We start from the raw sequence: 26,284 nt of genomic DNA on the forward strand, positions 1-26,284 counted from the left end.
TGTGTTTTCATATTTAAAGGACAACCGACACCATTTTTTTTGTTTTCTAAATGACATCAGAAAAACATTTTATAGCATCTAAAATACCCAAAACACACAGGCTGATATTTTTAGTCAAATGCAAAACACAAAAAAATGACTTAAAGTGTCCCAAAACTGCTTCAAAATGACCCAGAAAATGGCGAGTTTCAGAAAGTCCCGCCCCCAGTTCGTGACATCATGCCAGGACGTCTTGCTTTGCTCCAGAATCAAAACAATGGCTTCAGAGAGTTCAGATTCGGAGATGATGCACGCTTGTTACTCATCCAGTTATGAATATGATTCAAATGGTTCTGAAGAGGAACGCATAAATGTTTTCAATCGATTAAGAACTCATTCCGTATCAATTCGAGCCGCCTGGACCCCAATGTAGCGTCCCAGAAAATGCACAAGATAGCGCCCAAGCTCCGTTGGAAATGGGCTGATATGTCTGCTGGGAATTTGTGTCCACTTCTTTATGCTGTTACCGCAATTGGTAGTCTTGGTGCGACACACAATGATTCACCATCGCATTATTTGTGTTTTTCCGTCTAATTTTCAGACCAAACAAAGTACCCAAAATGCATTGTGTGTCGCTTTCTCAGTCAGGGGCATTCCTGACGTGACATCACTTCAGGCATCGTCATCAACTTTAAAACAAGACTTCCTGAATATTCAGTGCGAGTCTTAAAAATGGAAAATATAGCTATATGCGGTGGAGTCTTAGTAAAATGTGCTCAGTCGAAGTCATTTGAAGTGATTTGACAAATTATGGACACAACTTGTCCGGCGGTGTTGGTTGTCCTTTAAGCATTTAACCAGTCACATTGCAGCCATTATTTATTACCAGGGTTAGAAATCTACCTGGACGCATTCACAATCAGTCCTGCGGGCCTTGTGGCATCAAAGAAGTGTCGATAAAACTGTTGTTTTAAACAGATTTCGAGTTGGCCTTATTTCCTGGCTAATGGTAGCCTCTAGTGGACTTGTATTAAATCACACCACCCTTTTTACATGAGTCGCAACAGTAAAGGTTGTATAGTGATAAAATAGTTATTAAGGGTAGGATTGATTCAAACATAGCACGAGTGAAGGCCTAGGTGCGAAATGCACGTATCACCACTGCACAATATGTATGAATTGTCCAGAAAAGAAACACAGAAGGGCCTGCCATCGGTAGACGTGACGTGAAATCGCCTCTTTGAAGAAAGGTTGCAAGGAGTTTTTTTTTGAAAATACTTCTCAATACTGGACTCAATACAGTCCAGAAAATAAATAACAGGGAAGTTAAAATTACCAGCATGAACAATGTGGCATCTGTAAAACCGATTGTGGTCTGATGTTTTATTTTTTTAAATGGTGATTTTGTTACAAAAACAGCTGAGTAGTATCCAAAGAAGAAGATCGGGAGTCAGACCAAATCAGCCGCACGATCGACACGTCATCTGCAAAGCTGTAAAGTTTTTATAGGCGCACCCTGCTGAAAAAAATTAGTAAGCATTTGAACAGAAAAGTTTGAGTGAGACTTTATTGCGTTGACTTCATACGCCGCCCCCGCCACTTCCTAATCGATGTCTGGTATCCTCTGCAGTTGAGTCAATAAAGCCGCCCTGTCCATGACATGAGTCAGGAGCTGGCCACTAGTCGTCACTAGCATGTGTCTGAAAATAATTCAAATGAGGCTAAAAATGTACACAGTCGACATTTTTTTCCTGAGTGCTTTTGTTCCAAAGCCAAGAACGTGTGGAACATTTGTAGCCCAATGACCTAAAAATGAGCTAATTTGCTCAGCCAAGCAATTCATGACCTACTTTGCCCTCGCAAGGCATTATGAATGTCGTTGTTTGGCTTACACGGGTGAGAATAATTATTTTTGGATGTGGAAAAAATATTTCAAAATGAGTTTTGGCTGGCGCTCCAAAGGTGCAAATGGGATGTTTGCGCTCGATCTAATCAACTCCATGAATCGTAAGCGTTGCCTTCTTATTTCTGTAAATGTTGTGTGAAATCACTTGTGAAACTATCTTTTCATCAGTTAATTTATTTATATTACATTTTTATTATGCATAACTTAACGGACAACCGACGTCACTTTTTTGTTAACTGACAGCAGAAAAAACGTTTTATAGCATCCAAAATACCCAAAACACGCAGTATGATATTTTTAGTCAAATGCAAAACACCAATAAAAACGACTTAAAGTGTCCAAAATCTGCAAAAAAATTGAGCTGCGATTTTGGGCATTTCAGAAAGTCCCGCCCCCAGTTCGTGACGTCACGCCAAGACGTCTTGCATTGCTTGTGAATCAAAAAAATGGCTTTAGATTCGGAGAATATGCTTTCTTGTTACACATCCAGTTATGAATATGATTCAAATAGTTCTGAAGAGGAAAGCATACATGTTTGCAATCGATTAAAGAATTTATTTGTGCCATTTTGAGGCAACATTGGGGAAAAATCTCTCACCCAAAAAAAGAGGCACAAAATGGCGACCTCCAGTGGCCACCTCTGTTTCCACAGGCTGATAAATTCCTTATATGGCGCTTGGACGCCCTCTTCTAGCCTTCTGGCGGCTTTTGGGTGCAACACGAGGTCCCCAGACCAGACAAATACAGCAAAATACATTGACGTGATGGAAGGAAGGCTACAATGCGTCTTTTTTACGGCGAAGGGCGGTCATTCAGTGACGTCACGTACGGACTCGTCACCAACTCAAAAACAAGACTTCCTGAATATTCAGTGCAAGTCTTAAAATGTAAAATATAGCTATATGCGGTGGAATCTTTGTAAAATACGCTCAGTAGAAGTCATTTGAAGCCATTTTACAAATTATGGACACAACTTGTCCAGAGACGTCGGTTGTCCTTTAAGAACAGACACATGTCTTACCCTGGCCTGGGAAAGGATGGCCTGAGCCTGAGCCTCTTGTGCCGTCACCACAGGTCCCTTGTGTGCTTCGCCGCCTGCTCGGAACTGTCGATCAAAATTAAAAAGGTGACGAGATTAAGATTACAGAGGCTCTGATGACAAATTTAATGGGTGCATGACATTAAAAAAAAACAGAAAATGCTGATTGGGTAGCAGACCCACTGTGCCAGTGTGTGAAGTGGTCGAACTTACTGGAAGCATCAGAATGGTACCTGCAGGCCCTGGGACTCCGTCTGAACCCGGAATTCCAGGTCGTCCTGGAAGACCCTGAGGAACAAAAATGAGCACTAAAATGTGAATCGCAATTTAGAGTCGCCAAGATGTCTACAATGTCTGACTGGGGCAAAATTAGGCAAATTACCCAGTAGGCGTGCTTCTAAAATGTCATGTCATTTTTTTAAAATAACTTTCAAGCAGGTGCTACTGACTATTTTTTTTAAAAACCAAGATTCAGTACACATGATGACTCCCCCCCAATTTTTTTTCGGACCATGTGAAGCCCACCCAAAAGTCGAACATATTCAATCCAATATTTTTTCCCCCTCTTTAATTTACAGTGGCAATAAACAGTTTCCCAACGGGCTCAATTGGAAGTGACTCGAGTGCTGTTTGGTAACGACATGTTTGTGGATTAAGGTGCTTTTCCCAGTGTTTTTAAAGTAAATCACCCCATCAACTTGACAGTTGCTGCACCCGCCCTCTCTTAGTCTAAAAATAAATAGTAAAATTAAAGTATTTATAGGTAATAAAGTATCTGGGATTGGACTTTGTTGCAGACTCTTTACAAGATAGGAGTCTGGGAAAAGGAGGACTAGCGTAGCTGTACTGCATGTTAATTTAAGAGAGGCAAAGAAGCTATTGTACATCTTAAAGAGAAGGCAGATCAATTATTAGGCTGTCCAATATCTTGGAAAGTGACGTTAAAAGAGGGTTTATAGCGGCGCTAATGGTGACGCATGCAGATTAAGCGCTACGCCATGGAAAACCGCATACATGACTACAGGAAAGAGTTACGTCTAATCCTCCTGGGCAAAACAAATTTTCCCATGAGAGGAAGTAACAGGAGGCGAGGAAGTTTACGTTTAAAACCCAGAGGGATCACCGCAGTATGGCATTGAGGTCATTCACGTTTCCACTTTTCTTTGTTCCAACATTTTTTCCCTCCTATAAAAAAATATGACAATTCTTGAAATAGCACTCACTCGTTTAAATAATAATTCTTATTTCTTTCTAAAAATAAATTTTATTATTGAAATATGTTCTGGAAAAAAAATGCTCAACACATAAAAAAGCTAATTCTTCTCATTTGAATAAATAAAAAAAAATCTCAAAACATCACCTCCTTTCTCAGAAAATACCACAGACATGCTTAAATGGTGGCCATGTTGGAAAGGGCAAAAATCAGTTCAAAGGCAATGGAAAGCATGGTATTAGCTTAGCAACCGTGCACGAATTAGGCTCAAATGCATGTAATGATATTTTATATTTACAGGATGGTTGTTTTATTTGTCACTGCGTACATGTCTCTCAAACATGACACATCGTCCTGGTTTTATAACATTTTGCAGTTGTTTGTCTCAAGCAATTCTTGATATCATTCACTCGTAACTTGGGCACAGTGAGTTGAGTTTAGATTAACTTTACGACTTTTCAAACAGTGTATTTAAAAATACGTACAGTCTTTAAAAATATTTAAATTACAGTAAAGTCTCGTTATATCGATATCGGATATATCGATAGTCCCGGTTATATCGATACTATTTCTATGCGCGCATGGAGAAAATTACATGCAAACGCGGTCGGATATATCGATAGTCCCGGTTATATCGATATTTTTTCGGACTCCCTTGAATATCGATATAACGAGACTTTACTGTATTTTGAAATCGTTTTAAATAGGTATTTAGAAATACCTATTTACAACAATGTTGTTGCAAATTGGGAGGTTCTAGGCAATGTAATAAAGGACAAAACAATAGTTTTCTATGTATTGGTGTTTTTATGCCACATTAGGTTTTCTTGATAAAAAAAATAAAAATAAAAAAATAAAAAGGAAATTGACTCCATAAAATAACTTTACTCTAATATTTACCAATTGTTTTACTCTGCATGGTTGTTTCATAGACTCGTCACAGAATGAATGCATGTCAAACGTGTTGTAGGGAATCAACTCACCCTCGTACCAGGATCTCCAGGAGGTCCTGGGGGACCTTGCAGTCCTGGAGTACCCGGGACACCCTGAAAAAAACAGATGCATACTCTCAGTTCATTATATCCCAAAACTCACCACAGGCGGTCCATCCAGAGCCGACGATGCAACGTCCAAAAAAGACAGAAGCAAAGATGGCTTCAAAAAGACCTCAAAAGTCCCCCTCCCCCCATCCTTCATCACACTCTACCACTGACACTCTTTCCATAAAATCACCCCCTCCTTTATCCTTCTTTTTAGCTGTTCTCCATGTGTGCAAGGCAGACAAGAGAGAATGTGATACTCACTGCCTGGCCGGGGGATCCTTGGGGTCCTTCTATAAGCATACCCTGAAAAAAAATAAAAAGGCAATAAGAGTAGATAATATAGTAGCGTTACAAATAACAGACGGTTGCTGCGGGTTTGAGGTCTAGGAGTTTATGTATTGCTACACACAGTATTCATCAAAGGTTATGTATGTGTGGTTAAGTATTTGGACTGGTTTCAATACAGATGGTACGGGAGGGGCTATCATTTCGCTTAATATGATGGTTCTATAGCTTAGACTGTACAGAAAGAGCTACAGATTTCACATATTTGCCAAAAAGTAGTCATATATTGTCATAGAAACTTGACCATATGCAATAAACGCCAGACTCTGTCTACATTCATTATTTATTCACAAATTAGGAGCCACTTGACAGTATAGCTTCACAACAGTTGATGTATTATAGTAGCAATTAGACCCAATGTTAATCTTTAAATGAGTCAAAAGTTACCCCAAAAATAACACAAACAATCACAACTAAAATCAATGACATTAGTTAATTATGTTCATTCAAAAAATTGATTCAGTCACTTGCTAGCTGTAGCAAGCTAAGTCGCCAGGAAAGTAGCTGCCAGTGAACATGAGATCACTATGTAAGATGTGAAAAGACAATGTCACAAGCTAGCTTGAGTTTGCTATAAAATCCCCAAAATGTATTCCAGGGCAATGCCGCATTCAAGTTAGGAAATATCTAATTTTGAGAATTGATGTGCTAGCTAGATTATTTGTCAGTGTATATGTAAACATTGGATTGGATTGGATTGGATATGCCTTTATTAGTCTCACAGTGGAGAAATTTACATTTCACAGCAGCAAAGTGATGAAACATACCTATTTGTAATAATTTTGTTGCATATTGGGAGGTTATAGGCAACAAAAAATGACAAAACAATAAGTTTGAATCTATTGGTGTTCTTATGCCAAATGCCTTTTTACACTAAATTTATCAGGGAGCAGCAAAGCCATTGACCAACTTATTCATTGTGCAAAGGTGCGACATACAACTTACAGGTTCAATAATGGCAGGTTCGCCCTTCTCTCCTTTCTCTCCCAGGTAACTTTGGCTTCCTCCCACCTGTGGACATGAGAAGACGCATTTTCTAAAACACGACAATTAACGTTTATGTTGGGGGGGGGGGAGGCGAGACTGACAATCAGCAGGAGTTGGCGATAAAAGTGTGAAGAAAAACGCCACAGAAGTGTGGACTACTGTTCATGAAAATTAAGGTCGCTCTCTGCTGCCTGCTCGGAAAAATAAACCTCAGAAATAATACAGCCAGAAGCTATAATTTGGACTGCTATTCAGTAAGCTTTCTTACCAAGCATAAAAACAAAACAACCAAAAAAAAACATCGGGAGTGGTTACCTGACACTATCCATACAATGACTTCACACGAGAGGCATTACCAAAAGCCCCAAGAGGACAGTGTCCAGCAGTTTGCGAAAGCCATGGAGGACTTCTGCGGTGTGCTGGGATAGTCTCCCGGAGAGCGCTAATAGCACGTTGGCGATTAACCCCCGAGGTTTGTCACTTCCTGCCTTTGAGAATCTTCATCTTAGAGCCATTGCAATAAGGCCTGGCTTACACTACAGGAGACGTATTTAAGTTGAATTTACTTTGAAATTTCGTAGATCATATTGTCAACAATGTACGATATAGTCTTGTGTGATTCTTTCGCATTTGCAAATCTCCACAGAATTACAAGGTGGGGTCATGATTTCAAGTCAGAGTTGGTATTTTTTTAAATGAAGATGAGGGAGGCTGTAGAGCAGTGGTCGGGAACCTATGGCTCTTTTGATGATTGCATATGGCTCGCCGATAAATCTAAATACATATTCTCGCTTTTTTCTGTGCATTTTCTGTTGGTGCTGCGGTTGGCGGAAAGCACAATTTTGATTGGATGACACTGACCAAGGTTGGCGGAAAGCGCAATTTTGATTGGGTGATACTGGCCGTCAGTTGAAACACGTAAACACCCTTTAAATGAGCCCGAGAAGTAAAAACAAAGTACACTTCAGCTTGAATACACCGAGGATTCGCTTTTGTGGAGAGAAAAGGTTCTGATTCTAATTTGCAAAGAAACAATACCATCGATGAACCAGTCGAATGTCTGACATTTTAACAACCCCCGTGTTAACGTTAGGTTCAGTATACTTCGGTGAGAAGTATGTTGCATAGCAAGTGTGGAAGCTAATGAGCCGTGTGCAAGCTAGCTAGCAGTAACTTCGCGTATAGAGCCGGTAAGTTGACTTTCATTCCGATCGTTCCACTGGATTTTTACCAATCATGAGGAACGGAAAACCATTCATGTTAACGGTGAGTACTATCACAAAGTTATTTTAAATATTAAATTCTGACATTTTGTTGAAAAGTGGCCGCGTGTGCGTGTGTGTGTGTGCGCGCTCGCGTGTTGTGGCTCTCACTGAAAAACATTTCTAAATATTTTACTTTTATGGCTCTCTTCGTCAAAAAGGGTCCCAACCCCTGATGTAGAGTCATTCCTAACAATAGTCAAGTCATCATTAGGACATGGTTACAATGTAATAATGTAAATAAGATGGACTCTCAAAAGACAGTAGGTTAAAGTTAGGTAGAGTTTCAAAGAGGCTGAGGGAAGAAAGGGCAAAGATTTCACACAACGTTTTGGGCCGAGTTTATAATTATTCATAGAGGGTTAGGGTCCAAAAGAAGGGTTATGGTTTCTAATTTGACTTTCATACCAGGGTGAGGGTTTCAAATGAGGGTTTTAAAACAGGTTTAGGATTTGAAATTAGACTTTCTAGACAGGATTAGGGTTCCCACCTACAGTTAGGGTTTCAAGACAGGATTAGGGTTGCAAATTAAAGGTTTCCAAAAAGAGTTAAGGTTAGAAAGGCAACAAAGTTTTAAACTTGGCTTTCAAGACAGAGTACGAGTTTCAAATTATGGTTTTAATAAAAGATAAAGATTTACAAATAGGAGTTTCAATTTCATTGCAGTTTTAGGACTGGGTTCGGTTGCGAACCACAAATTCAATCACGCGCAAGTGTTCACTCAACCCGGAAGTAACTCAAATAGATAGAAAGCTAGCTATCTAGTTAATAGTCAGTTTATTATTTATTTATTTATTACTTTATGTTACTTCCGGGTTGAGTGCACGCTGGCGCGTGTGGCTGCTGCTGCTGACCTTCAGAAACAATATCCTGTGACTGTAAAGTGTCCTTGAGAGTTTTTAAAGGCCCTTTAAATGAAATGTATTATTATGATTATTATTAGTAGTAGTAGTAGTAGTAGTAGTAGTAGTAGTAGTAGTAGTAGTAGTAGTAGTAGTAGTACTACTACTACTACTACTACTATAGTACTAGATAGATACTAGATAGTTGGATAGCAAGATAAATAAAAAGAAGTGAGCAGAGGAAAAAAGAAATAAGAATAGTCAAGAGAAAGGACAAAAAAAAGCTAAATGGGACGAAAGAAAGTTGAGCCAATGAGCAAAAAAGCAAATCAAGTATGTCAAGTGCCATGATACCTTGCTGAAGTCTGAACCCAAATTTCAAAGTGTCCCATGTAAAACACAATAACAGTCATTATTCTTGACTTCAGATTTGCAAACTAATTTTTCTATAATTTGTTGTGCATTCTGTATGTAATATGTGGCTTCATCAAATTCAAAATGGCCCTCGAGAAGAAACCATCACAATTATGTGGCCCATGGCAAGAAATACGTTTGACACCCTTGCAATAGTCATTTCTCTGACCGGTGGCATCAGCAGGGTGCACTGTCTAAACAGAAAAGGTCACCGGACTACAGAGTTCATGTCACAGTGACAGAGAGGTTACCATCTGCAAAATGTCTACGCTTCAAGGTACTACCCGAAAAAAACAAACACTCCAAAATGCATTCCTGATCACCACCACATCCTAACATCCTTCATTATCATCACTTACGCTGCTCTCCCTGTAGTCAGTTTCGGCCGGAACGCCGGGGCCAAACTCCTCCTCGCCGATGGATTTCTTGGTGTCGGTTGGAGTCCCGTAGTCGCCATAGTCGCCGTAGTCGAAGGGCGTCTCTTGGGTCTCCTCGCCTTCATTCAGGTCGTACTCCTTGAATTCGTAGGTGTTGGTGCCCACGTCCACGTTGTCATTGGTATTCACCGGGGAGATGGTTGCCTCCGCGGGAGTGGGGTCCACCCCAACCTGTTCCATACCAGTGATGTAGTCGTCCACATTTTCCTCTTCATACGTCTGGGATAGATCCAGAAGGGGAGGTAAGGGAGAAGACAAGGCTTGTTCATGCTTGGTAGACCCATAAAACAGCACAAAGAACCCAAAATAAGACTCGCCCGATGTTTTGGTTTGAAATGGCGAAATTGCCCGAGGGTTTTGTGGATCTGTGATTCCTGGATCAACACCTTTTCTAGTAGAGGTAGAATTTTTTTCTGGATCTATGCTCCATTATTTTTTGTGGCCATCGGTTAAAACATGATGTCAAAGTCAAGGCCTGTGGGCCAAATATGGGTCGCCACGTCCTTTCATTCGGCCCACGAAAGCAAATCATACTGGTGAAATTCCATGATGATTGCTGAAGTCTGAACCAAAATTTCAGATTGTCCCATATAAACCACAAAAACAGTTATTATTTTGGACTTGGAATTTGAAAACTAATTATTCCTAATTTTTTTTTGTGCTCTATATGTAATATGCGGTGGGGATTAAACAATGGATTCCCCAAATTCATAATGGTCGCCGAGAGGAAATTGTAACTTAGTAGCAAAAAAATGACTGACACCCCTGAGTTAAAACATAAAAATGTTGAATCAAAACTTTTTTCCCCACTCTAGAAATGTGCTTTTTTATGCACGTGTACACCCTAATTTGCATCACCATAAGATATTTTGCATCACTCTTTCATAAGGTTTTTGTATTCAATAGTTGACTTGGAAAACACTTTTTTTCATGGAGACTTCAACGGCAAAGGCATTTGTTCCTCTTTTATCCACGCCAAATATATTTTTTTTGTGTGTAAATCATATTCTATCAGTCTGTTGTCTATTATCGATATAAAACATTTATCGCATGGCCTGCCCGTAAACTTTTGTGTTAATCAGTTACAGTGGAAAATATGTTGAATTGTATCCACATCAATGGATTTTTTTTCTTGGCCCAAATTTCACTATTTCAAAAAATGAAATGAAATTGGTTAAGCATATTTTCCGCAATCTGACAAGTAGAACAAACTATCATTGCAAAATTGATTTTTTCACACCAACATGCATCATCCAGTCAAAGTGGCTCACAAAAACAAATGGCCAGATTGTTCTCATTGAACCCCCGAATGTTCCTCATTAGTTTGTTGTTTAGGTTTGTAATGATGAAGTACAAACAAAGGCTGCCAAATTCTGGACATATCAGAAGCATGGAAAAGGAGAGGGATGATTTTTCTGTCTGCCTACTACTTTTCCATCGGTTATGCTTTGCTGAATGACAACGATTTCCTGCTGCGGCCGCCTTTACAATGTCATTTCACAAAAAACAGTAGCATGTGAAGCTTCATGATTTTGACCAAATCAGGGTTTTTCTCACTAACATCAACAGTCATTAAAATTTTTAATATCTTTTAGAAAGTGGATGAATGTTAGTTTTCAGGAATGTTGAGGCTACACTCGACTTGCCGACTAACTTGACCAACTTAACAGCCGCTCTGCCCCCAAACTCTGAAACTGACTTCCCAACATCCGTAATATTGATTCTCTTCCCATCTTCAAATCCCGTCTCAAAACCCACCCGTTTAAAATCGCATTCTGTATATAGTTTTATCTCTTGTTTCTATTTATAATTTTATCTGTGGTTTTATTTACGTGCCTGTTTTGTGATTGTTAGTGTCCTTGAGAGTTTTGAAAGGAGCTTATAAATAACAAGTATTATTATATTATTATTATTATTATTATTATTATTATTATTATTATTATTATTAATGATTTGAATCATTCTTACATATTTTACTAATATTTAAAAATAGAGAAAAAAAGAAATACCTGGCCTGCCGTAGGAGTTTCAGGCTGACTTCCATCCACAATTGTGTAGTCGTAATCGGTGAAGTAGTCGCCATCTACGATGGTCTGAAAGCAGAAGCACACATTTACAACTTGGGCACAAAACGTTTTGTTTTTTTTGCCGCAGGTTACATTGTGGTTACAGTGCCGATGCGGATGTGGAACTGTCGCTTGTTGTAATTGAAGCGGATTTACGTGGAACAGGAGCTCAGACAATCTCTTTTCGCCAATGGATGCTACAGCTTTGTTTGCTTTTTTTAGCTTCTAGGAGACTTGCACATTTCACCATGATATCCCTGATCCATTGGTGAAAAGGACGCTTTGATCCTCTCCTCTTTCATCTAGACCAGGGGTGCTCGTTACGTCGATCGCGGAGGTAGTACTGGTCGATCGCAGCGTGACAGTAAAAAAAAATAGTCAGCCTATCAAACGTCCCGTCACTTGATTGACATACAGGGCAACCATTCAGATGACAACTGAATTTTTACCTTTAGGTCGCCGTGCATGCGTAAACAACGGCGCTAAACGCAGCAAAATTTACAAGCTAGTCAGCGAATTACCTTACTACTTGTTCAGAGACTTTAAAAATAAGGCAGAGATATTATCTTCAATCAAAGCTCTGCAGCTGTCAAGACATACAGTTACACGGCGCTGTGAAGCCATGGCTGAGGATTTAACCCAGCAAATGTGGAAGGACATCGGAGATTGTGAGTGTTCTCACTGCTGAAGTCCAGGGCTCATGGACAGTTCTGTAACTTACTCACATAGGAAAAGTACCCCAACATGAGGAAATGTGCTACCTCCTTGTCTGCATTATTCGGCTTCACTTATTTATGTGACTCAGCCTTTTCCTACATGAGGATCATTAAGTCCAAATACCGTTCCACCATGACTGATGAACATTTGGAAATGTGCTTGAGGCTGGCTGTCAGCAGCTACTGTCCGGACTATGCATCCCTGGCTGATTCAATTCAGTGCAAGTCATCAAAGTAAACTCAGGTAATTACAAAAAAAAAAAAATAATAGTTATTTATTATGTTATGTATATGTAGTTATTATGTGTGGTGTGCAATATTGGCTTATTCAGTTATGCGAGGTACATCAACATACATTGTACATACAAAGAATCCTTAAAACATTTGAAAATAATTATGTTTTGCATTTTTGTCGTGGGTAGATCATTTTGACTTGGTTGTTTTTATAAGTAGCTCATATGCTGAAAAAGTGTGAGCATCCCTGATCTAGACCATGCAACAAAGAGGGTGCATAAAGTGCTTAAGATTGAATGACTGTCTGTGTATCGTTTGTGTTGTGTCATATTATGTTTTTTGTTTGTTTTTGACTTCAAGATAGCACCCTGAGAGTGGCTGGCTTTACAGCAGCGCCTGTATTTTGTTTTTGCTTATGTGAAATGTATATTTCTCCACTGTGAGATGAATAAAGGCTCATTTAATCTAATCTAATTTTCAACAGATTCTTTTCTTACAGACAGTGGCTTTTTTAGGCGTTCAATTACCTTACATGTTTCGGCGTATACTTGGATGTTGTTGTGACGCGCCTTTTTCAGCTGACGAAGGCACGTCACATCAGATGAAATGTATTACAGTAAAGTCTCGTTATATCGATATTCTCGGGAGTCCGAAAAAATATCGATATAACCGGACTATCGATATATCCGATCCTGCGGCATGTACATTTTCTCCTTGCGTTCATAGAAATAGTATCATAATAAGCAGTACTATCGATATAACCGATATCGATATAACGAGACTTTACTGTATTATTATTGGATTGGATTGGATTTGCCTTTATTAGTCTCGCAGTGGAGAAATTTACATTTCACAGCAGCAAAGTTATTAAGTTATTATTATTATTATTATTATTATTATTATTATTCGATGGTATGAATTTAACCCAACTAATCTAATATAATCTAAAATAAAAGAAGAAAATTGAGACAAAGGACGGAGAATAAAACACGCTCGGACATGCTGGTTATTCATAACAAGCATTGATCATGAAAACAGGGTGAGTAGCAGCGGTACCTCAGTCTTGGCTCCTTCGGTAGGGGCAGGTTCAGTGGGGAGCGCTCCTTCGCTGTAGTCATATAACTCACCATAATCATAGTTAGTGTACTGGAAAATTGAAGAGAAAAAATGGAGGGGAAAGGGATGCGGTCAATCAATGTCGTCATGTAAAATATGCCAGCACAATGACATATTGTACAGTATTTACATGGCAAAAGATGAGCGAGAGGCTGAGATGTACTCGCCATGCTGTTTTAGAAATATATGTTGAAATAAATCACATCCATAGAATAGAAAAAATAGATATATGGATGAATAACAACTCTTGTTTGCTTCCAAACAAGTTATAATGCGGTCAAATGTGACGCTGGGCTACGCGTAGGTCCGAACATTAATGATCGACAAAGGCGTTCATTAATGGAGCCTCTTTAAAGTGAGCGTGCATCCCTGACTCATGGTTGGGAAAAGGCAAAATTACAGGAGCAAATGACATATAGTGCGAAATAAACATGTGGGCTGAGCAGTGCAAAATAATCAGCTTCAGGCATATAATGTTGATGTTTATTTATGGTCTCAGAGTCATAAAGGAAATGGATACATGTCGCTCAGATTGGAATAAATTGTGGGAATTGGTGCAAGCTGAAAATGTTGAAACTTCAAAAGGTAGCCTATAAAACATGCTAAACCAAAGAAACGACAGTTGCTCTGTCATGTTCCCTTTCTTCAGAATTAAAATCCTCTTTATTGCCAAGTATGGAGAACACACAATTTGTTTCCATTAGAACACGCTGCACTAGTATCATCATCAAAAAATTGCAAAGAGGCACTATACAGTTCTATTTGGGTTACTGTTTAAAGAGTTAATGGCTAGGGGGAAGAAGCTGTTGAAATGTCTGCTGGATTTAAACGGAGACGAAGCAGTTCCAAGGTTTTTGTCATTGTCACTGAAATTCCAGGATCCACAGAGTATTGAGATACGGACTACAGAAACACTCAATGAAACGTAAGACACATTAGACTCTCTTCTTTTATCAGAAAAAAATAGTTAATTCCTAAATTATTGTACAGTATATGGGTCTGAAGTTATATGAGCTTGAAATGAGGGCAGCTGTCTTAAAAAATAAATACAAAGTCATACTGTTTCCTCCCAGCCTATATTAAATGAGAATTTAATAGTGAAGAGAGAATTTAATAGTGAAGAGAGTGAAGCATATCCTGATTACAGGATATGCTTTACATTATCAGTGTCAAAGCCAAGGCCCGGGGGCTAAATCTGGGCCACCATATTATTTTATTCCGCGAAAGCAAATCCAACTCGTGAAATTCCATGATGATTGCTAAAATCTGAACCAGAGTTTCAAATTGTCCCATGTAAACTACTAGAACTGTCATTATTTTTTTTACTTCAGATTAGAAAACTAGTTATTTCTATTTTTTTGTGTGCTCTGTATGAAATATGTGGAGGAGATGAAACATTGTAATGGTTTTTCCAAATTCATACTAGCCCTTGAGAGGAAACCGTAACTACAATGTAGCCCGCGGCAAAAAAATGACTTTGACACCACTGCTTTAGAGCGATTAATATGAGTTGCGAAAGAATGCTAAAAGCCGCAATGTTGGCTCAACATTCATCCAGAGGTCACAGTTAGAGTCAGGGGGGGCCTGGCCAAACAGTCGAGACAGTCAGACAGGAGGGGAGAACGCGAGGGTTGAGGAGTTGTGGGCGTATGGATTTACGATGGTGGAACGCTTCGCTGGGAGCTTCACCGCAAGGCCCGGATGAAATCGGAATTGGACGTACAATCGTGCGCACATATGGACGCGCACTCCCATATCGCCCCTGCTTCCTTTCTTTTCATCCTGGGCCGAACATATGTGGCCGACAACTACACAGTGACGGGAGGGTCAAGGTGGTTACTCCCTGGTGGAGTTTTCATGACACATCCACAACACGTGAATCTGTTTAACCCATTCAGGGAACAGCGGCTAGTACAGAGGATAGCTTATCATGTTATCAGGCTTCAGGTTAGCATTATTGCTGCTAGAAACGTCTTTGATTAGGGGAGCTGTGTGAAACATTGTGACCCCGATGGTGGGAAAAAAAACTATCGATGATGCACTTATCAGTGTTTTTCTTTCCTGACTGGATTGCAAACAATCAATTTTGCAGTTTCTTAATCAGAATCAGAAAACCTTTATTCGTCCCACAATGGGGAAATTTGCAGAATAGAAGAATAGAATTAAACGGGCTAAAAATCGATAACAAGAGTCAGTGTATTGAACATCCACACTGTATATCGGCTAAAACAATGAAGTGATCTTGGACTTTCCTAAAATGCTATACTTTCACAAAAAGACGACAACCTAGAGTGCCCGGGGGCCAAATCTGGCCCGCTACATCATTTTATTAGGCCAGCGAAAGCAAATCAAGCATGTCAAGTGCCAAGATGCTTGCTAAAGTCCAAACCAAAATGTCAATTTGTTGTATGTCAACCACAATAACAGTCATTATACTTAACTTCTGATTGGAAAACTAGTTCTTCATCAATTTGTTGTGCGCTCTGTATGTAACATATGAAGGGTTTGACACCCTTGCAAAAGTGATTTCGCTTTCCTAAAAAGCAAAGAAAGTGGGTTGCGTTGCCCTTAAAAGTACATTGATGCTGCAAAAAAACTAAGAATGTTGCCCTTTCCATAAAAGAAGCCAAACTATAGATATTGCACATCCCTGTCAAGAAAAGGTCTCCATAAACATCCATAACGAGCCTAAAAAGCTATGATGACAGGAATTGCGGGGAACATTCCGACTATAACGTGGACAGCGAATAAACCATACGTACAGCCAAAGTGTCTCTCCCTCTCTGTCTCTCTCTCACCCCCCGCCCCCATCACCCATTCTGTCTCTCTGCTTGACAGCCTCCACCAGAGTAAACTTGATGAAGATGAAGCAACAGTTTCCAACCACTTCTTCCATACTTGAACCCGGCATTGAAAAAAAAATGTTTCCAGGTATTGGAATTCTTTCTGCAATGGGATGAAAGGTTAAAAAAAAAGGTTGAATTTCGGGTAGCACAGCCTGCTGTACTCGTTAGTGATATAAATCACGGGGCCACTGCAAAAACGGGGCTCGGATCGACCTCTGCGGCAGCGTGGGGAAAAAAAGGGGGTGAAATTTTCCAGCATGAGCTCATCGGTTAGTTGACGGAAAATGTCAGCTGACTGTTGTGACTCATGCTGGAGAAGTAACACACATACAAACAAAAAAAGAGACATTTTTGATAGGCAAGGAATTCTAATTGTTAATTTGGATGCCTCATGCTAAATTTTAAGTCATAATATGAAGCGCAGATGTCGAACAATCATCAAGAAAAACACACTTGTTCAATTAAGTGATTTAAAATGCATTTTTTGTGTAATTTTGACCAGACGCAAAGTAAATTGAGCCAAAATGGACACCACACACATTAGTCCAAGGTAGTAGAAACATGTGGGGACATTATCAAGTAAATTGAGAAGAATAGAATAAAAAACAGTGTGACTTCTGGGTAGAGTGGACGCTGGCGCGAATGGCTGCTGCTGCTCGCCTGCACAAAAAAAAATTGTGACTGTAAAGTGTCCTTGAGAGTTTTGAAAGGTGCTTAGAAATTATTATTATAATTTTTTTTTAAATTATGATTATTAAAACTAATTTTCTGAATATTTGTGCCTGATCAGGAACATATTTGGTAACACAAACCAGAAAAAAAATGTGGGCAATAATAAAAAAGTTACTCTTATGCATCATTTTTATTGCTCTGTTGAATGAATGTTATGATACGATTTTTAATTTTTTTTTAAAAGATGTAAGGATAATATTTGCTGAATTTTAATCATACCTGTCAACCTTGGCTAATAGCTGCCCATTATAAATGACTACAATTCCCGTATAAAAGTTGGAGTAGGCCATAAAAACTGTCGCGGCTTGGAATTGAAACGGATTTACGTGGGACAGGAGATGTGAGACAATGTCAATTGTCAATGGATGCGACAGCTTTGTGTTTGCTTTGAAAAATTAGCTTGTAGCAGACGTGCACATTCCACCATGAACTGATCCACTGGTGAAGAGGAGGTTTTTATCGTCTCCTCTTTCATCTACAATTTCTTCATGTACTAAAGTGTTTGTCTTGTACTCAAACATCATAGAGTACATGGGGAAAGTCGTTAAGATTGCTCAACTGTCCCTGTTTTTATGTTCCTGTTGTGTTTATTATTTTGCTTTGTGTTGACTATTACGTGAAGTGCTTTGTTACAGCTGCACCATGAATCCCCTTTTCTACTAACCTCTTCCTCAGGTTCTTGGGCTTGCGGGGTGTCCCTGTGGTTTGGGGTTTCACAGTCGGGGCTGTAATGTTCACAGTAGTCAAAAGCGGCCCGGGGGTCTGCCACGATAAGCAGCTGCTGAATGTCACCCTAGACCATGACAAAGACAAACAACATCAGCCATAAAAACAAAAAGAAAAAACATTTTTTGATACAAGTGGAGTGTGTCCATGCAAGGACGAACACATCCCGATGTGTTTGAGAACAACAGACCGTAATCCTCCTGATATAAAAGGTCGTTAATCAAGGCTCGAGGCGAATCTGCAACCTATTGTAGCAGGGCGAGATTCCTGGCTCATGGCAGATGAATAACCAAGGTTTGTAGTTATCTTATCGACGTCTGGTTTTCATGATCTTTTGGAAAAGGAAATTATATCTGCACCGCTAACCTTTTCCCATCAGCCAAAATGCCTCATTTGAAGAATGTGACCATCAGTCAATCACCAAATTAGAAGATTCGAAATATATAGTGATGATACTAGAATGTTGGAACATTTTTTTTATTGTATTTATTTATTTACATTTCCATACCAGAAATCTTAAACATGGGCCAACATGCTCGACAATGAATGTCATGGAAAATCTCCCTACCCCCCCCTGACTTCAGTCCAATCAGCAAAGAAAATATAAATACAGTGAATCGTTGGTTTTAAACGTCTAAGTTCTCAAACAAATCGATTTTTGACCAAATATTTTGTTTTTTATGCTTAGGTTTACAACCGAAAATCGGTTCTCAACCAAACTGAGTGCACCTGAATGCACCACTTGACTTCTCTGCGCTTCCTTATAAATCACTTTCTTGCGTTTCGTTGTGACGATGCATTATCCTCATGTGGCGTTCCGTCGTTAGCAAGCATGTTTCTTTTGTTATATTACAATAAAAAAATTAAATAATGAAAAAAAGCACACATTCATTATATTGACTATAATGGAAAATGTTTTGTTTTTCAACCAAATCGATTTTCGAACAGGTTGCTGGTACGGATTTTGGTTGAAAACCGATGTTTGACTGTAAATACAAATACCAAAGATTTCTAAAGTCAATCACTTCTTCAAAATCAATTCAAATTCGATGTGTGTACAATTTTGAATGCAGCATCGGCAACTAAAGCCTGCAAGATAACAGCTAATAATCTTGGATTAACGCGGTTGTGCTTTTACTTTAGCGTTGATGGCTAAGCATTATGACGACGACCATCCAATAAATTCTAAAAGCTGTACGTACTCTCATTTCTGCAGTATTTTTTGCTCACTACAACTTCAAATCATGTCATCAAAGCGCAGGGCAAGTTCAAAACATATTGTCGTAAAAGTTGTTCCATTCACAGTGGTTTACTTGTTTTTTACACTTGTAAAAATTATTTCATACTTTGAGACGGCGTTGACACGAAAGACGCTAAGAAGCAACAACAAGCCGAGCAGCGCGGTCATTATTTGTCTGTTTGTCTTGCCTTTGTTTTTATTAGCGCATATGAACTTGTTGATATCTGCTCCACATCCTCCATTCTCCGTTTATTAATTCTACGTGGTGGGATGTTTATGTTCAAATGTCGGCACGCCGGGGACGCTCACGAGATTTCAACGAAGATGGACATGTCACAACAACCACTTCCTGCTAAGCTAGACTCAACACACCCACCATTTAAAAGTTACAATAAAGCGTTTCACCATTGGTATACATCACAGGTGTCTAAGTCAAGGCCCGGGGGCCAAATCTGATCCACCATATCATTTCATTCGGCCAGTGAAAGAAAATCAAGCACGTCAAGTTCCATGATGCTAGCGAAAGTCCGAGCCAAAATTTCTAATTGTCAAATGTAAATCACAATAACAGTCATTATTCTTGACTTTTTGAAAACTAGTTATTCTTTTTTTTTTTTTTGCGCTCTATGTGTAATATGTGGAGGGGCTGAAACATTCTAATGGTTTACCTAAATTGGACCGTGGCTTGATACCCCTGATCAACATGCTGACACATTCAGACTTCAAGTTAACTTCAAATCAATCAATTTAGTCGAACTGCCGACCTAAATGCAACAAATTGAGATTAAAATTAGTACAATTTCAATATTTAGTGCTTCATTGTTTAAATGTCTTAATCACAACAGTTAACTTCATTTTACACTTACAAAAATGGGGAAAAATGATACTTTAAATATTGCATATGGTGGTAGCTTGACTCTGGCACAAACGAAGGAAAAATTATTGCAAAATCAACAGGAAACGACAGACTTTCTCTCTACTCACTATCTCTATCTCACAGTGACATCACTCTGGACTGCCCTTGACACCAATCACAAGCTCGCATGTGCATGTGTCCAGCTCAGGACGTGACATGCTATCCGGCCTGCTTACTCATCCTCTGTATGAGCAACTAGCGTGCTTTATTTCTTATTATCTTATTGCACAGGCGGAGCTGTGGAAGTGGAACAACACACGCAAATGGAATTTGAAGAGAAAAATAAAACGCACAAGGACGACAATTAGCCGGGGGGACTGTGCCTAACACGCTCCAGATTCCCGAGACTTTTTAGTAGCAACGGGCTACAGCTAAAAAAGTTGATTGGGATGAGCATTGGCACTTTTGTTTGAGCGGTGCGGGTGGGATCGCATCGCAGTCGGTACAATAGAATGTCGTCATAATATTAAAGTCCACTTGAGTTATAGCCCGATGTCAGCAAATGGTTCTTTGCGATTTAAGTTAAGCCAAGTTCAGCACTTCTAGCTTTTATGCTACGGTAAACTTAGCACCTGCTGCAATCACGCTATCTTCTGAACACAAGACTTGTTGTCTTCATATCAAACTCAATTATTTTAATTTTGATGCTAAGCTGAATGATTTTGGCCTTTACAATTGAACAGTTTTCATTTAATTATGGTCGAAACAAAGCATTTCTTTACAACCAAGAACAAGAACAACCGACACCTCAGGACAAGTTGCGTCCAGAATTTGTCAAATCACTTCAAATGACTTCTACTGACCACATTTTACAAATATTCCACTGCATATAGCTATATTTTACGTTTTAAAACTTGCGCTCAATATTCATGAAGTCTTGTTATCGAGTTGATGACGATGCCGGAGTGACGTAGCTGAGGGACTCACGCCCCTGACCGAGAAAGCGATACACAATGCATTTTGGGTACTTTTTTTCATCAGAAAACACTGTGTTGACCACGAAATTAGAAGGAAAACTACATAAATAATGCAATGGTGAATCTTTGCGTGGCAGCCAATTGCGGTAACACGCATAAAAAAGGTGTCTACACAAATTCCCAGCGGACAACCAGCCATTTCCAACGGACCAGAGCCGAAGGACAACGAGAAGCTAGCCGGAGTTAGCGATGGATAACTCCTCTCAAGGCTGATCATCCATCTCATAAATTATTTTGTTGAACGTATATAAGTAAAATGGAGCTCTTCCAAGCCAAAGATGATTACATTCTTCAGAACGAGGACCGAGCTCTTTGGTGTAGCCGAAAGGACGCTTCGATGACAGTCAAACCTGGTACGTATTGTAATGCCCCTCAGCGTGACATGCACAACACAAGCACTGGACGTTACAGTATTATTCCGACAGTCAGTCTATTCTTTGAATGGAACACGAATGCTTTTCTTGACCCCGTGATTAAATTCTAAATAACTGGATGAGTAACAAGAAAGGATCTTTTTCCGAATCTGAATTATCTGAAGCCACTGTTTTGATTCTGGAGCAAGGGGTTTGAGAAGGAGTATCCTGACGAGACGTCACGAACTGGGGGCGGGACTTTCTGAATCTCTCCAGTTTTGAGCTAATTAGTGGTAGTTTTGGACAACTTTAAGTTCTTTTTATTGGTGTTTTGCATTTGACTAAAATATCAGCCTGCATGTTTTGGGTATTTTAGATGCTGTAAAATGTTTTTCTGATGTCAGTTAGGAAACAAAAGAATTGTGTCGGTTGTCCTTTAATTCATACTAAATTCGACATTGTTAAGCCTTTGTGCTCATCTAATCCTAAAAGTAGTACAAATAGCGGATCTGGCACACAATTAACTTCAACAGTGCCATCTGTATTAAATATAAAAAAAAAGTGGGAGCACGGAGGCGGTAGCATTGATAAACCTGCTGGCCGAGGATATGTGTCTACCAGCTGTGGAATGTGATCATATGCTGAACATTATTCCAGCTTCTCGCACTTGCAAGACTTCTGCATCTGTCAGCCAGAACTATGCTAAAATAGGAGGCCACTGTTTTGTTATTGCAAGAACCAATAAAAGGATGATGTAGGACACGTTACACCCTGCTGCAAGACGAACGAAAATTCTGATGTGACAGAGTTTCGTTGTGAAGCATCGAAGACAGCAGATGCCCAATCATTAGGTATATCACACTTTTAAGTACAATTGGTTATGTTCCAAAGGTGTCTAGTGGGGGAGACAGAAGTACAATCACAACAAAAACTGAAGTCAAAATACATACGGCTTGTATTATGCGAACAGATGCTACAATGATGAAAATATAACAACACAGGCTAAAATGTGTTTCAATGTCTTTATGGAGTCTGATGAAAAACACCTCAATGTCTTCTTGACTTAGCTGGAAGGTCAAACGAGTTACACGTAGCATAGAAGAAAGGCTACTAGAGTGGCTTTACTTTTTTTAACATTTCTTGTTTTTTAAAAGCTAATTTCCCGTTAGTTTGTCTAACTGGCTATCTAGCTAGCTACCTAGCTGGCTACATAGCTATCTATCTGTTTGTAATCTATTAGTCACGTAAACGCTAGAAATGGGAGCGTTGAATTTAGCCTTGCATTAAGTTTAAAACATATTGAGTTTGGTTGGCTAAAAGACTATTCAATTTTGTATGAATTTAGCACGGCTGAGAGTTTTAGACTTAACTTAGCCTGAGGTGATATCAGAACATAAACAATCTTCTGTGAAGAAGAACAAAATCGTGAAGAGTTGGGAATAGTGTTGTTGTCGTTTCCCCTTAACTCAGAGGCACCTTAATTACAATCTTCAGTGCGGCTTCCATTCTGGCGTTCTTTCTCTAATTCACAACCACGGCTTTTATGGCCTCGTGTAACCATGCTATATTTCCTTATCAAGGCTGTCAGGAGATTCTAACCACGTCTGCCTCACTTTAGCCACATATTAAAGCGGCCAAGTCACATTTTCCACTCAGGTCACAACCTTCTTGAGGTTGCTCTAAATGCAGTTTAGTGTGAATTTAACTTCCTTTGAAATATGAAAGAGTTGAACTTGGTGTAAATTTTCGAGAAAATGATTTTGAGAAAATGATTACAGATCAACGTACCAAGTTGAGAGGTACTATGACTAAAACAGTCAGAATCAGCTTAAATGTTGAAAACGCTGAGTTGAGTTTTGCATAAAAGCATGAAGACAGAAATATATTTATCTTATTTTCCCATTTTAGCAAAATGTGATAATTTATTTTAGTGTGAAGTACGAAAGCTAAATGTAACAATTTTAGCTGAGCATGAAGGCTAATGGAGTTATTTCAATGAGCATAAAGGCCAAAAGTGTTGACTGCGATTTACTGTGAAGGTTAATATAGTTAGATTGAGATTAGCGTGAAATCTGAAAGAGTTGACTAGGTTGTTGTAGGCTCTAGTTTCACCATAAAAATTAAGAGTTGGATAAGGGTAGTATAGAGGCTAAAAAACACATTGAGTCTGGCTCATGGGTTGAGTTTTGAATGCAGGTAGGTCATAAAGATACATTCCTTTGTGTCTGTCAACCATTCGATCAAGTCCCGTGTGTTAGCTTAGAATGTTAGAAGTGTTGACTTAAAATTAGCATGACATGTTTCATTATGAATAGTGTTGAGTTTAGCTTGGCACAAGTAGCATGAAGGCTGAACGGCTGAATTTAGCTTAGCATAAAAGCATACATGGAAAAAAAAACAGTAACTTGGCCAAAAACATCTTTCCCTTACCAACTTTACAATCAAATCAATCGTGTTGCCTTGACGCATTAAGCACCTCTATAATGTTCCATTGCAGTAACGGAGACAACATAGGGGCTCAAACAGAGATTTCAAAATGGCGAGTGGCTAACCTCGAAGACTTGGTCGTCCAGGATCCTGGTGCCGAAGACTGTGATGCCTTCCGTGTTAATGACTGACCCCTCTCCCCTGGCCAGCGTCTTCTTCACCTTTCTCTTACAGTCCACAATCATGGTGACACTCTTCTTTTCCACACTGATGGCCACACGATGCCACCTAATGACCAACACACAGGCAATTATTCACATGATAAACATGGAAATCCCCTGAAATGGTAGCCAAACCCTAACTCTATGCTGATCGGTTTCAGGTATGGTTTCTTGAGCCTTTTTTCAATGCGCCGCAAGGTTTATCTTAAACTCGGGCCAAGATGTTAAAAAAGTACAAGACGTATCGAATCTCAGTGAGTACTTATAGAGAAAATATGAATGAGTTTGAAAGAAAAAATGTACTAGAGCATCTTTAGTATCTTACTTTGAACATTAGATCGTTTGTGGTCAGTCTCGAGTCAAAAACAAGAAGTCAATAGGGCAATCGTTTCTGTTGTGCCTAGCAGTAACTCACCATCAATGCAGTAGGTACAAAGACCGATTTGATATGCTCAATTTAGAATCGCTAAAACCCCTGAAGCCCCTTATGTTTTACTTAGCATCCACATTGATGGTAGGAAAACACCATGTGAAGAAAGCGGTCACTGGGTCACTCACTTGCCGTCAGCCAGGTTGATAGAGCGGAACAGTGGGTACTCCTCCGGGGTCGGTTTTCCGTGCTGGTCTTCGTAGAGGAAGATGGGCGAGCGACCCACCTCCACACCCAGCTGCTGGATGCCCTGCTGGTTGTACATGGACAGCAGGAAGGATTGTAGGCCTGATTTGGGCTTGACAGTGAACATGATGGAGAAGTCTTCTGGGAAAACTCCGCCTGGAAAAGGATACCCAGTGATGTTTCATTTGATTACATAACATAAAATAAAACTCTAGCTTGAGAGGCTGGTCAGCTCAATAAAATTGCATTATTAACTCATTCACTGCCAGATGTGCAAAAATGTGTCCACTCCAGTGCCAGGGCTTTTGTCATTGTCACTCAAATTCCAGGACCCACAGGATATTGAGTTTTAGGACTATGTAAACATTCAATGCAGCCTAAGAAACCTTAGACTCTCTTTATCATCAGAAAAAAAAGAATTACTTCCTAAATTATATGGGTATGGAGTTATATGAGCTTGAAAGGACGGTGGCTGATCAAAATACAATGCAAACATGCATATTGGTTTATATAGCACTTTAACAACAGCTAAAGCTAGAACAAAGCGCTAACATGGAAAATACGGAAATGCTGCCCCTTATGGAAGGAAAAACATTGCCAGCTCTTTATCGGCACCCAAAAATAATAATAATTGCGAATGGCGCTCTGTGTCTTATTTTCAATTCCCCAATAATTTTGTGAATTGCAGTGAATGAGTTAACATGATAAGTAATTAGATTTTTGATTAGCATGAATGCAGGACAGAAAGTTTCAACATTAAAAGCGGATGGGGCAAGCATTGACTCTCTCTGGATTTATGTTTGTGGCAAGGCTAATACACTTAATGTTAGCTTAGCATTAGAGAGTGACAATCAGAATCAGAATGCTTTAATCGTCCCACAATGGGTAAATTTGCAGTCCACAGCAGCAATTTGAAAGGGGATGGAGTGGGTGTGAAAGGATAAAAAACTACAAAAACAAGATATTCTAAGCATAATAAAAAAATGTCAGAAGACTGAGGTATATACTGTAACTGTGCAAGACTGTTCCATAAAAAAAACTTTATGTAGTGCACGTATCAAGTAAACGGCATTTTGATATATGTAGCTGTATTCCGTCAATATAAGGTGGCTGTGCTATTTACAGTCCAAGAGTCCAGGATTTTTTTGTGAGGTTTATCATACCCGTCACATCTCATTCTCACAGACAAAAACGATCCTATCCCAGTTCTGGACCATGGTTAAAACAATCTATGAATAATCATAATAATCCTTTGACTCACAGAATTCCCCCCCAAAAAACATTAAGGCTAAAAGTGTTAATTATCACTTAGCAAGAAAGCTTTAACAGTGGCGGGGAAGTGTGAAATGCTGAGTTTATCCTTCCATGAAAACTAAAATACTTAAAGGACAACCGACGTCACTTTTTGTTTTTTAACCCAAAACACGCAGTATGATATTTTTAGTCAAATGCAAAACACCAATAAAAATGACTTAAACTGTCCAAAATCTGCAAAAAATTGAGCTGCGAATTGGGCATTTTCAGAAAGTCCCGCCCCCGGTTCGTGACGTCACGCCAAGACGTCTTGCATTGCGAGTGAATCAAAACAATGGCTTCAAATTCGGAGAATATGCTTTCTTGTTACACATCCA

At 39.3% G+C, this 26,284-nt stretch overlaps 1 protein-coding gene across 2 annotated transcripts in view; it reads right to left on the bottom strand.

The window, feature by feature from the left end:
* The window catches only part of LOC148891381 (collagen alpha-1(XI) chain-like), a 70,518-nt gene that overhangs the window by 30,316 nt on the left and 13,918 nt on the right, over window positions 1–26,284 (bottom strand). Inside the window, exons 3-13 of one of the 2 annotated variants that reach the window (XM_089007619.1) lie at window positions 24,596–24,809; window positions 23,942–24,104; window positions 17,842–17,970; window positions 13,540–13,629; window positions 11,477–11,560; window positions 9,390–9,686; window positions 6,471–6,536; window positions 5,442–5,483; window positions 5,121–5,183; window positions 3,138–3,212; window positions 2,907–2,990 (exon numbers count right to left, since the gene is read on the bottom strand). In XM_089007619.1, the coding sequence (XP_088863745.1) occupies window positions 2,907–2,990; window positions 3,138–3,212; window positions 5,121–5,183; window positions 5,442–5,483; window positions 6,471–6,536; window positions 9,390–9,686; window positions 11,477–11,560; window positions 13,540–13,629; window positions 17,842–17,970; window positions 23,942–24,104; window positions 24,596–24,809 (1,307 nt within the window). The remainder of the gene's footprint in view (window positions 1–2,906; window positions 2,991–3,137; window positions 3,213–5,120; window positions 5,184–5,441; window positions 5,484–6,470; window positions 6,537–9,389; window positions 9,687–11,476; window positions 11,561–13,539; window positions 13,630–17,841; window positions 17,971–23,941; window positions 24,105–24,595; window positions 24,810–26,284) is intronic. The other variant, XM_089007620.1, reaches the window with a different exon arrangement.

This window comes from Hippocampus bargibanti, linkage group LG11, assembly GCF_051943395.1.
Source record: "Hippocampus bargibanti isolate YZ-2025 linkage group LG11, ASM5194339v1, whole genome shotgun sequence".
NCBI lineage: Eukaryota > Metazoa > Chordata > Actinopteri > Syngnathiformes > Syngnathidae > Hippocampus > Hippocampus bargibanti.